The sequence below is a fragment of the Callionymus lyra genome, chromosome 8 (assembly GCF_982586985.1).
Source record: "Callionymus lyra chromosome 8, fCalLyr1.hap1.1, whole genome shotgun sequence".
Taxonomy (NCBI): Eukaryota; Metazoa; Chordata; class Actinopteri; order Syngnathiformes; family Callionymidae; genus Callionymus; species Callionymus lyra.
Window position 1 is genome coordinate 23,802,005 of NC_141825.1, and position 13,102 is coordinate 23,815,106.

Here is a 13,102-nt window from a genome sequence, read left to right on the forward strand (position 1 = left end):
CGGGGGTCACTTTCTCTTTCGTACTTTAGCCCCCCTTTGCCGGATGTGTCTTGCTTCGTTCTTTGATCTACAATTTAAGGTGTGATTTGCAGATAAACAGATGTTTTAAATAACCGGTGTCGTATCTCTAATTCTGATCCAAGCTTGCCTCGAACCAGTGTGATGCTCTTAGATCAAGCGAGTAACATATACTTTATATTTTGATTATCTTTTAGCATTAATTAAAGTATGGTGTATACGTATAGTGTATAATAATTTTAATCTAACAAGGTACAATGGTAGAAAGAGAACGATGATTACTTCTTCGTTTTGCGGGGAATATACTGAGATGTTTCGTGGTCTGCTCCCAGAAGAGTGAAGCCAAACCTCCTCAGCTCTCTGTTGATGTAAAGGACAAGGAGCTCTATGTCCCTTGAACCTATGGAAGGGATCTACTACCTGCTTCTTCTAAGAGCATCGGTCGACCTGCACAATCCAATCTTTCACAAATCTCTGCGTATGTCGTTGACCTTCAATCATGAAATAACAAGACAACAAGATTCTTAAACTCATAACCAATAACTCAAGCATGCCAAGGGAAGTTTACACTATGTTAAACCTTCTGCAGTGTCTGGAAACAAGGTGACCCCGGTGGCCAAATGTGTCCCTTGACCCAGGGGCAACACAAAGAAGGGGTACCAAAAACGCATTTGCACCTCTACCCAATGATAACACAAGGGTTAAGAACTTGTTCAGATCAAGAGATTTCTCATTGGTCAGGGGTTGGACTAGACAAACTTATACCAGTTCATAACTGAGTCGTTTTGAAGGGACGTTTCAAGTTCTACTGAAGATCTGGTCGGCCACGCAACTGTCATGGAAACGCCTATATATCTGATGGACACATTTTCCTTCCCCTGCTGGCGTCAACCACTGTGACTAATAATTGCAAGATCAGAGATACTGATTCTGAACGAGTGTCTGGGTAAACATCAGATTGTCCCAGTACTGATGACCCTTCAGGACTTGGACATGGAATCCTTAGGTTGATGTGTGTTGTAAATGTTGTATCTCATCCCGTGGTGTGTTTTCAGGCCTGGCGTCGCTACGACACGGACCGCAGCGGCTACATCGAGGCCAACGAGTTGAAGGTACGTGAGTGATGACCCGAGAAAGCTTGTGCTAACATTTACAAATGTCAACGTCTCCATCCTCACACAGACCCAGACCAAACCCCAATAAGAACGTTTGTCATTTGATTTCCAACTCATATTGTGTTCTTTTCCCATCAGTTGAACTTTTTGGTGTTTCTGCTCATGTGTTCATCAATAAAAAAAAGAGTCAAAGATAACGTCGGGGCTTTTTTGTTTTACGATCATTCGACCTTGTTGACAGTTTCAAGGCTTGTACGACACATCGGGGTCGAGTCGACTTCATCCGTCATGAACTAACCATCAGAAGGGTACAGAACTCTTACTTAATGTTTTTAACAAGTCCAACCAGAACCAGCTTCTCGTGACCCTCACCCTCAACTATCCCTTACTGTGTCGGTCTATTGCATCGGTACTTTTACCCTCTGAGTATAGTACCTGATCCTGTGAGTCCAAGAAACAAGACTATTGTAAGTGTCTGATTCGTTCGTTCCAAGTACTCACTAACTGGGGTAAGAATGATCAGTCGTTCACCTCTTGGTCCCGTTCTGGGACACGTTCAGTGGTGTCAGAAGTAGGATGTGGGAATGACTTGTGAAAACCCTAAACCAGAACTTCACCTGACTTTCCGAACAACTCTAAATTCAAATCTAGGCCTCAAAGAATTTCACTGTTCAAGGTCAAAATGTTAAAGCAGGACAACTATTGTCTTCTTGGTATTTTCGCTCATCGTCTGATTGTGAGAAAAAAAAAACCTAACATGACTCTGGGATTAAACTCATAGTCGCTAATAACGGAATGAATGGAGGGCGATTAAATCCAGACAGTAGCTCTGACAGAGGAGATTAATGACTCCACGGGACATTCCTCCGTGGCCACGGGAATCTCTCCAGGTGAGCTCACGGTCGTCATGAAGACTGACAGGAATGAAACTCAGTTCGACGCTTCAATGTCGCCGTGAGAATGAAAGTATTGTAGTCTTTGAACAGATGGTCTCTGGCCTTGTTGCCCAGGAAAGGTTGTGTAGGGAAGAGGATCTTAAAAATAACGAGGGGAAAAGATTGTATCTTCACTGCATCACTCACTTTACTTGGTCATTCATAATGCTTTTTAAATTCATCTTTGATTACAGGTGAGTTGAGAACCTTTTAACTGTGTTTGTCTCGATCCTGTGATGCCAGGGTTTTCTGTCAGACCTGCTGGAGAAGGCCAACAGACACTACGACGAGCAGAAGCTTGTAGAGTACACGCAGACCATCGTAAGTGACTCACAAACACCCACACCGTCACATTACTTTACAAATGAATTAAAGACATTATGACTTTTTTTGTATTCAACTCTCAAAACGCCAGAGAAAATCATTACTTGCGTCCATTATTGGCGATTTAACTGCTGAGCTTCTTTACACAAAGAAAGATATTTTAACACACAAATATGTTACCAGATGTTCGGTGAAAACTTTGATTTCTCTGGTTAATGGGAGAAGGAGACTAGAGCTGTAAATCGCATACTTGCATACTAAAACTTTAGTAGTAGTTTTAGTATTTTTAGTGCATAAGTGCGTCTCAACTCTTAGTATGTAAATGTAGTGCTCCATACACACTAGATTGTCACTAAAACGCCCACAAAACTGAGTATTGATCGATGGACACTTTCTACACTAAACGGCTCCATCTTAGTGATGTTGACGTTGTAAAAGGAAGTTACATCTATCTGTGGAGAATTAGTTACTAGTTAGTTCGTAGACTATCCTGATGCATACTAACCACTAGTGCACTAAGATAAGTATGTGATTTGATAGGCATAGGAATTAAGTCGCTAGTAGCATGTGTTTTAGCGTCATTGTACAATAGGTGTGTGTATTGGCAAGAATCTGACAATACGTTACGTACCACAATACAGGATCAACTGTACGATATAGTGTGATATATATATAGTGATACTGTAGTAACGTATATATGTGTAGTATTGTCCAGTACTTGACTCTGGTGTTGTAGTATTTACAGACCACATGACTCTTGACAAAGTCGTAACTGCTTTCATTTGTTTTCAAACAAAAATATGTTCAAACATCAGCTTTAAAAGCTGCTGGAGTCACTGTATCCTCTTGTCCTCAGTCCTCCCTGGGATCTCAGGAGATTTCATTGTTCCTTTAGCTGCGGAGGACGTCATTTTCAAATCTCGCCTTAAAAGACACTTTTATTCTCTGGCTTTGACACGGCATCTGTAGCTGCTCTTAGTATCCACTGTATCCTCTCGTCCTCAGTCATTGTCAGCATCCTGTGGGATTTGACTTTTCCAATTATCACTTGATAACCGCCCAAAGTTAATAAAAAACAAACAAATATTAAGTAGATACAATGCTATTGGATATGAAAACAGTATTAACATTGCAATATTTAAGTGAAAGAGTATTTTCTCAAACCTATAGTGTACAACACTATTTTCTTACACTTCTAACATGTTTCTTGCCTTTTTTTGTATTCCAGCCATGTTAACTGTTCAATAATTTTGATTTTGCTTCCATCCTCCTTCTTCATGTCGTCAGTTTTAATCCAAGTAGATTGTTCAATACTGCCCCCACAGTACCTGCAGAAAATGTTTGGATACTGGAGAGAACTTTTGTAGAAACAAGATTTCGTCCCTTTTTAATCTCTGCTAGCTGGAGAAATAATGTTCCGTCCAAATCTTCCTCCTCAACTTCTCCCTCACCGGGAGTAGAAATCTGGGTCAACCCAGTGGTGAACAGCCTTGTTGTGGTCTCGGGTCTGCAGGGACTGGTTTTCCCAAAACAGACCTTTTTTTTGCCCAGAACTTCAGAGTCTCTGAGGGAACCTGGTTGCACACAACCAGATGTTCCTTCTCCGGGAACCCCTCAAGGACGGACCCGGTCGGAACCACCGGAGGTCAATAATCAGTCGGAACCGACTCACCGTGGGTCGGACCGGGGTCTTCACAGACGCCGGCATGTCCGCTCCATCTGGACCGGAACCGACCAAAGTGCCGGTGGCAGCGGCGAAGCTCGCCCGAGCGGCCTCTGGCCCCGCCCCCTTCCCGCAGGTTCACCGTTTACATCCCAGATGTGCGAACATCTGTGGCGGGACTATGACCCACAGTCGACCCGCTCGCTCAGAGACTTTAGCATCAGTTCCGGTGTTCATTAAGTCCACAGAGACGCAGCACAGATTCAATTATCTTAACGTGGATAAATGAGATCGAGATTACATTTGTCATGATGAGCAGTTCTACACAACAATAATTACACAAACATAATATACTTGTTAGTGTTGCGTAATGCAGCGACACAAAGTGGAACTAACACGACTTAACCCTTTTGACCCTGAGATGTTAACTTTTATTTCTGCTGCAGTTTCTAAAACAGTTATAAAAGCCTTCTTATTCTGGAATGCTACGATATACTTAAAGATGCAGTATATTACTGTACTTTACTGGGTCAACTGTATATGTATTGGTTAAATGTACCTTATGCTAATTGTGAAATCTTTAAATTAATAGAGAATCTACTGTTTCTGTACAAATAGCATTAGCTTGGCAGGCATTTGCCATAAGCTTAGCAAGTGTGTGCCGTTAGCTTAGTAAGTATGTGCCATTAGCTTAGCAAATGTCTGCTGTTAGCTTGGCAAGTTGGTGCCGTTAGCATGGAATGTGTGTATCGTACACTTGGCAAGTGTGTGCCGACAGCTTAGCAAGTGTGAGTTGTTAGCTTAGCAAGGGTGATCCCTTAGCTTAACAAGTCAGTGCCGTTAGCTTGGAAAGTGTGTTTCGTCAGCTTAGAAATTGTGGTGTACTAGTTCTGTTAGCCTAGAAAGGGTGATCCCTTAGCTTAGCAAGTTTGTGCCATTAGCTTAGCAAGTCAGTGCTGTAGGCTTGGCAAGTGTGTATTGTTAGCTTGGCAAGTGTGGTATATTAGCTAAACAAATGTGTTCTGTTAGCTTAGCAAGGGTGATCCTTTTGCTTAGCAAGTTTGTGCCATTAGCTTAGCAAGTCAGTGCTGGTAGCTTGGCAATTGTGTATGGTTAACTTAGCAAGTGTGTTCCATTAGCTAAACAAATGTGTTCTGTTAGCTTAGCAAGTTTGTGACATTAGCTTAGCAAGTCAGTACTGTTAGCTTGGCAAGTGTGTATCCTTAGCTTAGCACATGTTGCATATTAGCTATGCAAATGTATTCTGTTAGCTGAGCAAGTGTGCTGCGTTAGCTTAGCAAGTTTGTGACATTAGCTTAGCAAGTCAGTACTGTTAGCTTGGCAAGTGTGTATCGTTAGCTTAGCACATGTTATATATTAGCTATGCAAATGTATTCTGTTAGCTGAGCAAGTGTGCTGCGTTAGCTTAGCAAGTTTGTGTCGTTAGCTTAGCAAGTTTGTGTTACTGTCCCATATCATCAAATTACCATCCGTTTATGTCGCTGGTTGTTCTGCTGTACTCGACATTAATCCATTCCTCAAGCGCTAGAGGATTAAAATAAACAAACTTCTGTCGAGAGCTTCAGCTGAACGTCCGTCTCGCTGTCACGTCTGTCTTCGGATCGGACGCGTGACTGACGGTCGCTCGACTGTCGGCGCAGCAGGAAGACATTAAAGTCTGTCTCTTTATTAAATGAGATCCGCCTTCATGGTGACAGCTCATCCTTCTCTGTTCCTCAGCTCAAGATGTTTGATCTGAACGGAGACGGGAAGCTGGGCCTGTCAGAGATGGCCAGGTAAGCTCTCGTAATGACTGTGTTCACGTGTCACGCTCACTTGTCTCCTCTCTGAAGGCTCCTGCCCGTCCAGGAGAACTTCCTACTCAAGTTCCAGGTGAGTTGGTCTGCGTCACGATTCTATCTCCACGATTCTATCTTCACGATTCCATCTTCACGATTCTATCTTCACGATTCTATCTCCACGATTCTATCTTCACGATTCCATCTTCACCATTCTATCTCCATGATTCTATCTTCACGATTCCATCTTCACCATTCTATCTCCATGATTCTATCTCCACGATTCTATCTTCACGATTCTATCTCCACGATTCTATCTTCACGATTCCATCTTCACGATTCTATCTTCACGATTCCATCTTCACGATTCTATCTTCACGATTCTATCTCCACGATTCTATCTTCACGATTCTATCTCCATGATTCTATCTCCACGATTCTATCTCCATGATTCTATCTTCACGATTCTATCTCCACGATTCTATCTTCACGATTCTATCTTCACGATTCCATCTTCACGATTCTATCTTCACGATTCTATCTCCACGATTCTATCTTCACGATTCTATCTCCATGATTCTATCTCCATGATTCTATCTTCACGATTCTATCTCCACGATTCTATCTTCACGATTCTATCTCCATGATTCTATCTCCACGATTCTATCTCCATGATTCTATCTCCACGATTCTATCTCCATGATTCTATCTTCACGATTCTATCTCCATGATTCTATCTCCACGATTCTATCTCCATGATTCTATCTCCACGATTCTATCTCCATGATTCCATCTTCACGATTCTATCTTCACGATTCCATCTTCACGATTCTATCTTCACGATTCTATCTCCACGATTCTATCTCCATGATTCTATCTCCACGATTCTATCTCCACGATTCTATCTTCACGATTCTATCTCCACGATTCTATCTTCACGATTCTATCTTCACGATTCTATCTCCATGATTCTATCTCCACGATTCTATCTCCATGATTCTATCTTCACGATTCTATCTCCACGATTCTATCTTCACGATTCTATCTCGATGATTCTATCTCCACGATTCTATCTCCATGATTCTATCTCCACGATTCTATCTCCATGATTCTATCTCCACGATTCTATCTCCATGATTCTATCTCCACGATTCTATCTCCATGATTCTATCTTCACGATTCTATCTCCATGATTCTATCTCCATGATTCTATCTCCACGATTCTATCTCCATGATTCTATCTCCACGATTCTATCTCCATGATTCTATCTTCACGATTCTATCTCCACGATTCTATCTCCATGATTCTATCTCCACGATTCTATCTCCATGATTCTATCTTCACGATTCTATCTCCACGATTCTATCTTCACGATTCTATCTCCATGATTCTATCTCCACGATTCTATCTTCACGATTCTATCTCCACGATTCTATCTTCACGATTCTATCTCCATGATTCTATCTCCACGATTCCATCTTCACGATTCTATCTTCACGATTCCATCTTCACGATTCTATCTTCACGATTCTATCTCCACGATTCTATCTTCACGATTCTATCTCCATGATTCTATCTCCACGATTCTATCTCCATGATTCTATCTTCACGATTCTATCTCCACGATTCTATCTTCACGATTCTATCTCCATGATTCTATCTCCACGATTCTATCTCCATGATTCTATCTCCACGATTCTATCTCCATGATTCTATCTCCACGATTCTATCTCCATGATTCTATCTTCACGATTCTATCTCCACGATTCTATCTTCACGATTCTATCTCCATGATTCTATCTCCACGATTCTATCTCCATGATTCTATCTTCACGATTCTATCTCCACGATTCTATCTTCACGATTCTATCTCCATGATTCTATCTCCACGATTCTATCTCCACGATTCTATCTTCACGATTCTATCTCCATGATTCTATCTTCACGATTCTATCTCCATGATTCTATCTCCACGATTCTATCTCCATGATTCTATCTTCACGATTCTATCTCCACGATTCTATCTTCACGATTCCATCTTCACGATTCTATCTTCACGATTCTATCTCCATGATTCTATCTTCACGATTCCATCTTCACGATTCTATCTTCACGATTCTATCTCCATGATTCTATCTCCATGATTCTATCTCCACGATTCTATCTTCACGATTCTATCTTCACGATTCTATCTCCATGATTCTATCTCCACGATTCTATCTCCATGATTCTATCTCCACGATTCTATCTTCACGATTCTATCTTCACGATTCTATCTCCATGATTCTATCTCCACGATTCTATCTCCATGATTCTATCTCCACGATTCTATCTCCATGATTCTATCTTCACGATTCTATCTCCACGATTCTATCTTCACGATTCTATCTCCATGATTCTATCTTCACGATTCTATCTCCACGATTCTATCTTCACGATTCTATCTTCACGATTCTATCTCCATGATTCTATCTCCACGATTCTATCTTCACGATTCTATCTCCATGATTCTATCTCCACGATTCTATCTTCACGATTCTATCTCCACGATTCTATCTCCACGATTCTATCTCCATGATTCTATCTCCACGATTCTATCTCCATGATTCTATCTTCACGATTCTATCTCCATGATTCTATCTCCACGATTCTATCTTCACGATTCTATCTTCACGATTCTATCTCCATGATTCTATCTCCACGATTCTATCTCCATGATTCTATCTTCACGATTCTATCTCCATGATTCTATCTTCACGATTCTATCTCCACGATTCTATCTTCACGATTCTATCTCCACGATTCTATCTCCACGATTCTATCTTCACGATTCTATCTTCACGATTCTATCTCCATGATTCTATCTCCACGATTCTATCTTCACGATTCTATCTTCACGATTCTATCTCCACGATTCTATCTCCATGATTCTATCTTCACGATTCTATCTCCACGATTCTATCTTCACGATTCTATCTTCACGATTCTATCTCCACGATTCTATCTCCATGATTATATCTTCACGATTCTATCTTCACGATTCTTTCTCCAGGATTCTATCTTCACGATTCTATCTCCACGATTCTATCTTCACGATTCTATCTTCACGATTCTATCTTCACGATTCTATCTTCACGATTCTATCATCACGATTCTATCTTCACGATTCTATCTTCACGATTCTATCTCCATGATTCTATCTTCACGATTCTATCTTCACGAATCTATCTTCACCATTCTATCTCCATGATTCTATCTCCACGATTCTATCTTCACGATTCTATCTTCACGATTCTATCTCCACGATTCTATCTCCATGATTATATCTTCACGATTCTATCTTCACGATTCTTTCTCCAGGATTCTATCTTCACGATTCTATCTCCACGATTCCATCTTCACGATTCTATCTTCACGATTCTATCTTCACGATTCTATCTCCATGATTCTATCTTCACGATTCTATCTTCACGATTCTATCTTCACGATTCTATCTCCACGATTCTATCTTCACGATTCTATCTTCACGATTCTATCTCCACGATTCTATCTCCATGATTATATCTTCACGATTCTATCTTCACGATTCTTTCTCCAGGATTCTATCTTCACGATTCTATCTCCACGATTCTATCTTCACGATTCTATCTTCACGATTCTATCTTCACGATTCTATCATCACGATTCTATCTTCACGATTCTATCTTCACGATTCTATCTCCATGATTCTATCTTCACGATTCTATCTTCACGAATCTATCTTCACCATTCTATCTCCATGATTCTATCTCCACGATTCTATCTTCACGATTCTATCTTCACCATTCTATCTCCATGATTCTATCTTCACGATTCTATCTTCACGATTCTATCTCCATGATTCTATCTTCACGATTCTATCTTCACGATTCTATCATCACGATTCTATCTTCACGATTCTATCTTCACGATTCTCTCTCCATGATTCTATCTTCACGATTCTATCTTCACGATTCTATCTTCACGATTCTATCTCCACGATTCTATCTTCACGATTCTATCTTCACGATTCTATCTTCACGATTCTATCTTCACGATTCTATCTCCATGATTCTATCTCCATGATTCTATCTTCATGAATCTATCTTCACGATTCTATCTCCACGATTCTATCTCCATGATTCTATCTCCATGATTCTATCTTCACAATTCTATCTTCACGATTCTATCTCCATGATTCTATCTCCATGATTCTATCTTCACGATTCTATCTCCACGATTCTATCTTCACGATTCTATCTTCACGATTCTATCTTCACGATTCTATCTCCATGATTCTATCTCCATGATTCTATCTTCACGATTCTATCTCCACAATTCTATCTCCACGATTCTATCTTCACCATTCTATCTTCACCATTCTATCTTCACGATTCTATCTCCACGATTCTATCTCCACGATTCTATCTCCACGATTCTATCTTCACCATTCTATCTTCACCATTCTATCTTCACCATTCTATCTTTACGATTCTATCTCCACGATTTTATCTCCACGATTCTATCTCCATGATTCTATCTTCACCATTCTATCTTCACCATTCTATCTTCACCATTCTATCTTCACGATTCTATCTCCACGATTCTATCTTCACCATTCTATCTTCACCATTCTATCTTCACCATTCTATCTCCACGATTCTATCTCCACGATTCTATCTCCACTCTCTGTGATCTCTACGTTCTCCTCTCCAGGGTTTCAAGCTGGACTCTGAGCAGTTCAACACCATCTTCACGTTCTACGACAAGGTGAGACGTTAAAGCTGATGATAGAGTGATTTGAAGTCCAGAGTCATTTAAAAAACATATGTTGACAGTTGAGTTTAACGTTTAAAAGAGTTTGAATTTCTTATATTTCATTACTTTTTAAACAATTTAATTAATAATTTGTATATTGTTTTACTTGTTTTTAAATACTTGTGTTTAACAACATGTTTATTTAATTTTTTTCCTTTTAATAATTGAATTATTTATTTAAAAATATATACATTTTTGCACATAGAGTTCAATATTTTTATCCCAATAGTTCAATAATAAAATGCCTGAATTTCACATTTTTTAATTTGTAGCCTTTTGAATTCAATATAAGATATTGGTACAGAAAACCTTCTATGTTGTCACATGATCATCTGTCTGTCGCATGATTGGCTGAGAGTTCGATTATTGCCCGGAATAATTATAAAAAGATTTTTGAATTTTTAAACTGTATTTTTAAATGATTGGAATTGAAAAAAATAAACTCTATTTACTAAAAAAAAAGGCATTCATTTATTTTATATACTTTAATTAAAAATATATCTAATTAAATAAACAAATTATTTAGTAAAAGATTCAATAAAAACTATTCAACGTTTAAAAAATAAACAAGTTATTAATCAATTATGAAAAAAAATCAGTAAATATAAAATTGAAAGTTTTAACTGCTAAAACAAGGTATAATTAAATACTCAGATGCCGCGGATCTACATAATAAAACCAGGAAACAGTAGAAACTGCTGACTGAAGCTCAATCACCATCAAACCGACTCTCGCTGGAGAACAAAGACTCGCCGCACGAGAGATTCTCCGGCTCGCGTGCTCTGAAGCCGTTGAATTATGAAGGAGCTGCCATTGTTCATTCAAGCACACGCAGCACTGGCACGTTCAGGTCCAGGTCTTCAGGAAGATCTTGTTCTCGAGTGACTGCATGTTCCTCGTCTGCTCCTGCAGGACAGCAACGGCTACATCGACGAGCAGGAACTGGACGCTCTGCTGCGCGACCTCTGCCAGACCAACAAGACGGTGAGACCCCGAACCTGCACGCGCTAACATGTGACCTCATGATGTCATGTTTCCGGGGGTCAGGAGGTGGACCTGAAGAACCTGGCGGTCTACAAGCGGAGCATCATGAGTCTGTCCGACGGAGGGAAGCTGTACCGCGGCGAGCTGGAGATCCTGCTGTGCCGGGAGCCCGTCGTCTGATCCTCTCTACTTCCTGCCCCGATGTCCCAACACTTCCTGGAGCATGTGCCGGACCACCGACCCCTGACCCCCCCGACCCCCGACCCCCCGAGTTGTTTAAAGTTTCAACTGGAGAAGTTCACAGTCAGCTACGTGTGACCTCTGTGACCTCCAGCCTGCCTGTCCTCTGTTCTGATTTGGTTTTCAATGTTTGTTTCTGTTCGTGGAGACCATCAATAAAACATCTTACCAGAAAAAGTACTGCGTCTGTGACGTCATTATTACTCCAGAATACCAGCGTAGTTGGTCAGGTGACCTTGAAGTTTAATGATCTTTGTTTTGTTTTGATAGATGCTTGAGATGTCGCCCTCTAGAGGTTTTATTCTGAAATTCTATTTTTTTTTTTAAATCTATAAAACATTCAAAATAAATGTGTATTTTCAAGGATCTAGCGATATAAGGATATAGAGACAACAATACTATATATTGTGATAGTGTAGTAACAAGTATATATGTGTAGTATTGTCGAGTAATTGACTCTGATGTTGTGATAGTGTAGTAACAAGTGTATAGGTGTAGTATTGTCCAGTACTTGACTCTGATGTTGTGATACTGTAGTGACAAGTATATATGTGTAGTATTGTCCAGTACTTGACTCTGATGTTGTGATTGTGTAGTAACAAGTATATACTGTATGTGTAGTATTGTCGAGTACTTGACTCTGGTGTTGTGATACTGTAGTAACAAGTATATATGTGTAGTATTGTCGATTACTTGACTCTGGTGTTCTGATAGTGTAGTAACAAGTATATATGTGTAGTATTGTCCAGTACTTGACTCTCGTTTTGTGATACTGTAGTAACAAGTATATTTGTGTAGTATTGTCGAATACTTGACTCTGTTGAATATCGGAATATGCTCCTCCTATGGTGAACAAACTTGGTCTTAGGTCACTGTGCAAGGGGGCAGGTCTAATGTCAGTGGAGAGTCAAAGATCACATGATTTTCTATCCGTGTACATCACAAAAAATCGGGGCTGGTAAAAGTGACCTGTCACCAAACTTCGGATTTTTGATTCACAAAAGTTTGCAGTTAAAGCAGTTGCTCATCGTGTTTAGTGGTTTAGTAAAATATGGATACACTTGATTATTGCGATACTTTTCTCCTTGATACTATATAGATATCTAATTTTTATTAGCATTTAGAGGATTCTGGGAGAGCTTATGAAATTTAAAAGAAAAATACATTTGAATTTACTATTATCTTAT

The 13,102-nt window shown here is 39.8% G+C and overlaps 1 protein-coding gene across 1 annotated transcript in view; it reads left to right on the top strand.

The window, feature by feature from the left end:
* calb2a (calbindin 2a) overlaps positions 1–12,092 on the top strand; it is a 28,553-nt gene extending 16,461 nt beyond the window's left edge. Inside the window, exons 5-11 of the mRNA XM_087796995.1 lie at positions 1,074–1,130; positions 2,312–2,389; positions 5,796–5,851; positions 5,909–5,948; positions 10,590–10,643; positions 11,604–11,675; positions 11,739–12,092. Of these exons, the coding sequence (XP_087653121.1) occupies positions 1,074–1,130; positions 2,312–2,389; positions 5,796–5,851; positions 5,909–5,948; positions 10,590–10,643; positions 11,604–11,675; positions 11,739–11,855 (474 nt within the window). The 3' untranslated portion in view covers positions 11,856–12,092. The remainder of the gene's footprint in view (positions 1–1,073; positions 1,131–2,311; positions 2,390–5,795; positions 5,852–5,908; positions 5,949–10,589; positions 10,644–11,603; positions 11,676–11,738) is intronic.
* The last annotated feature ends 1,010 nt before the right edge of the window (positions 12,093–13,102 follow it).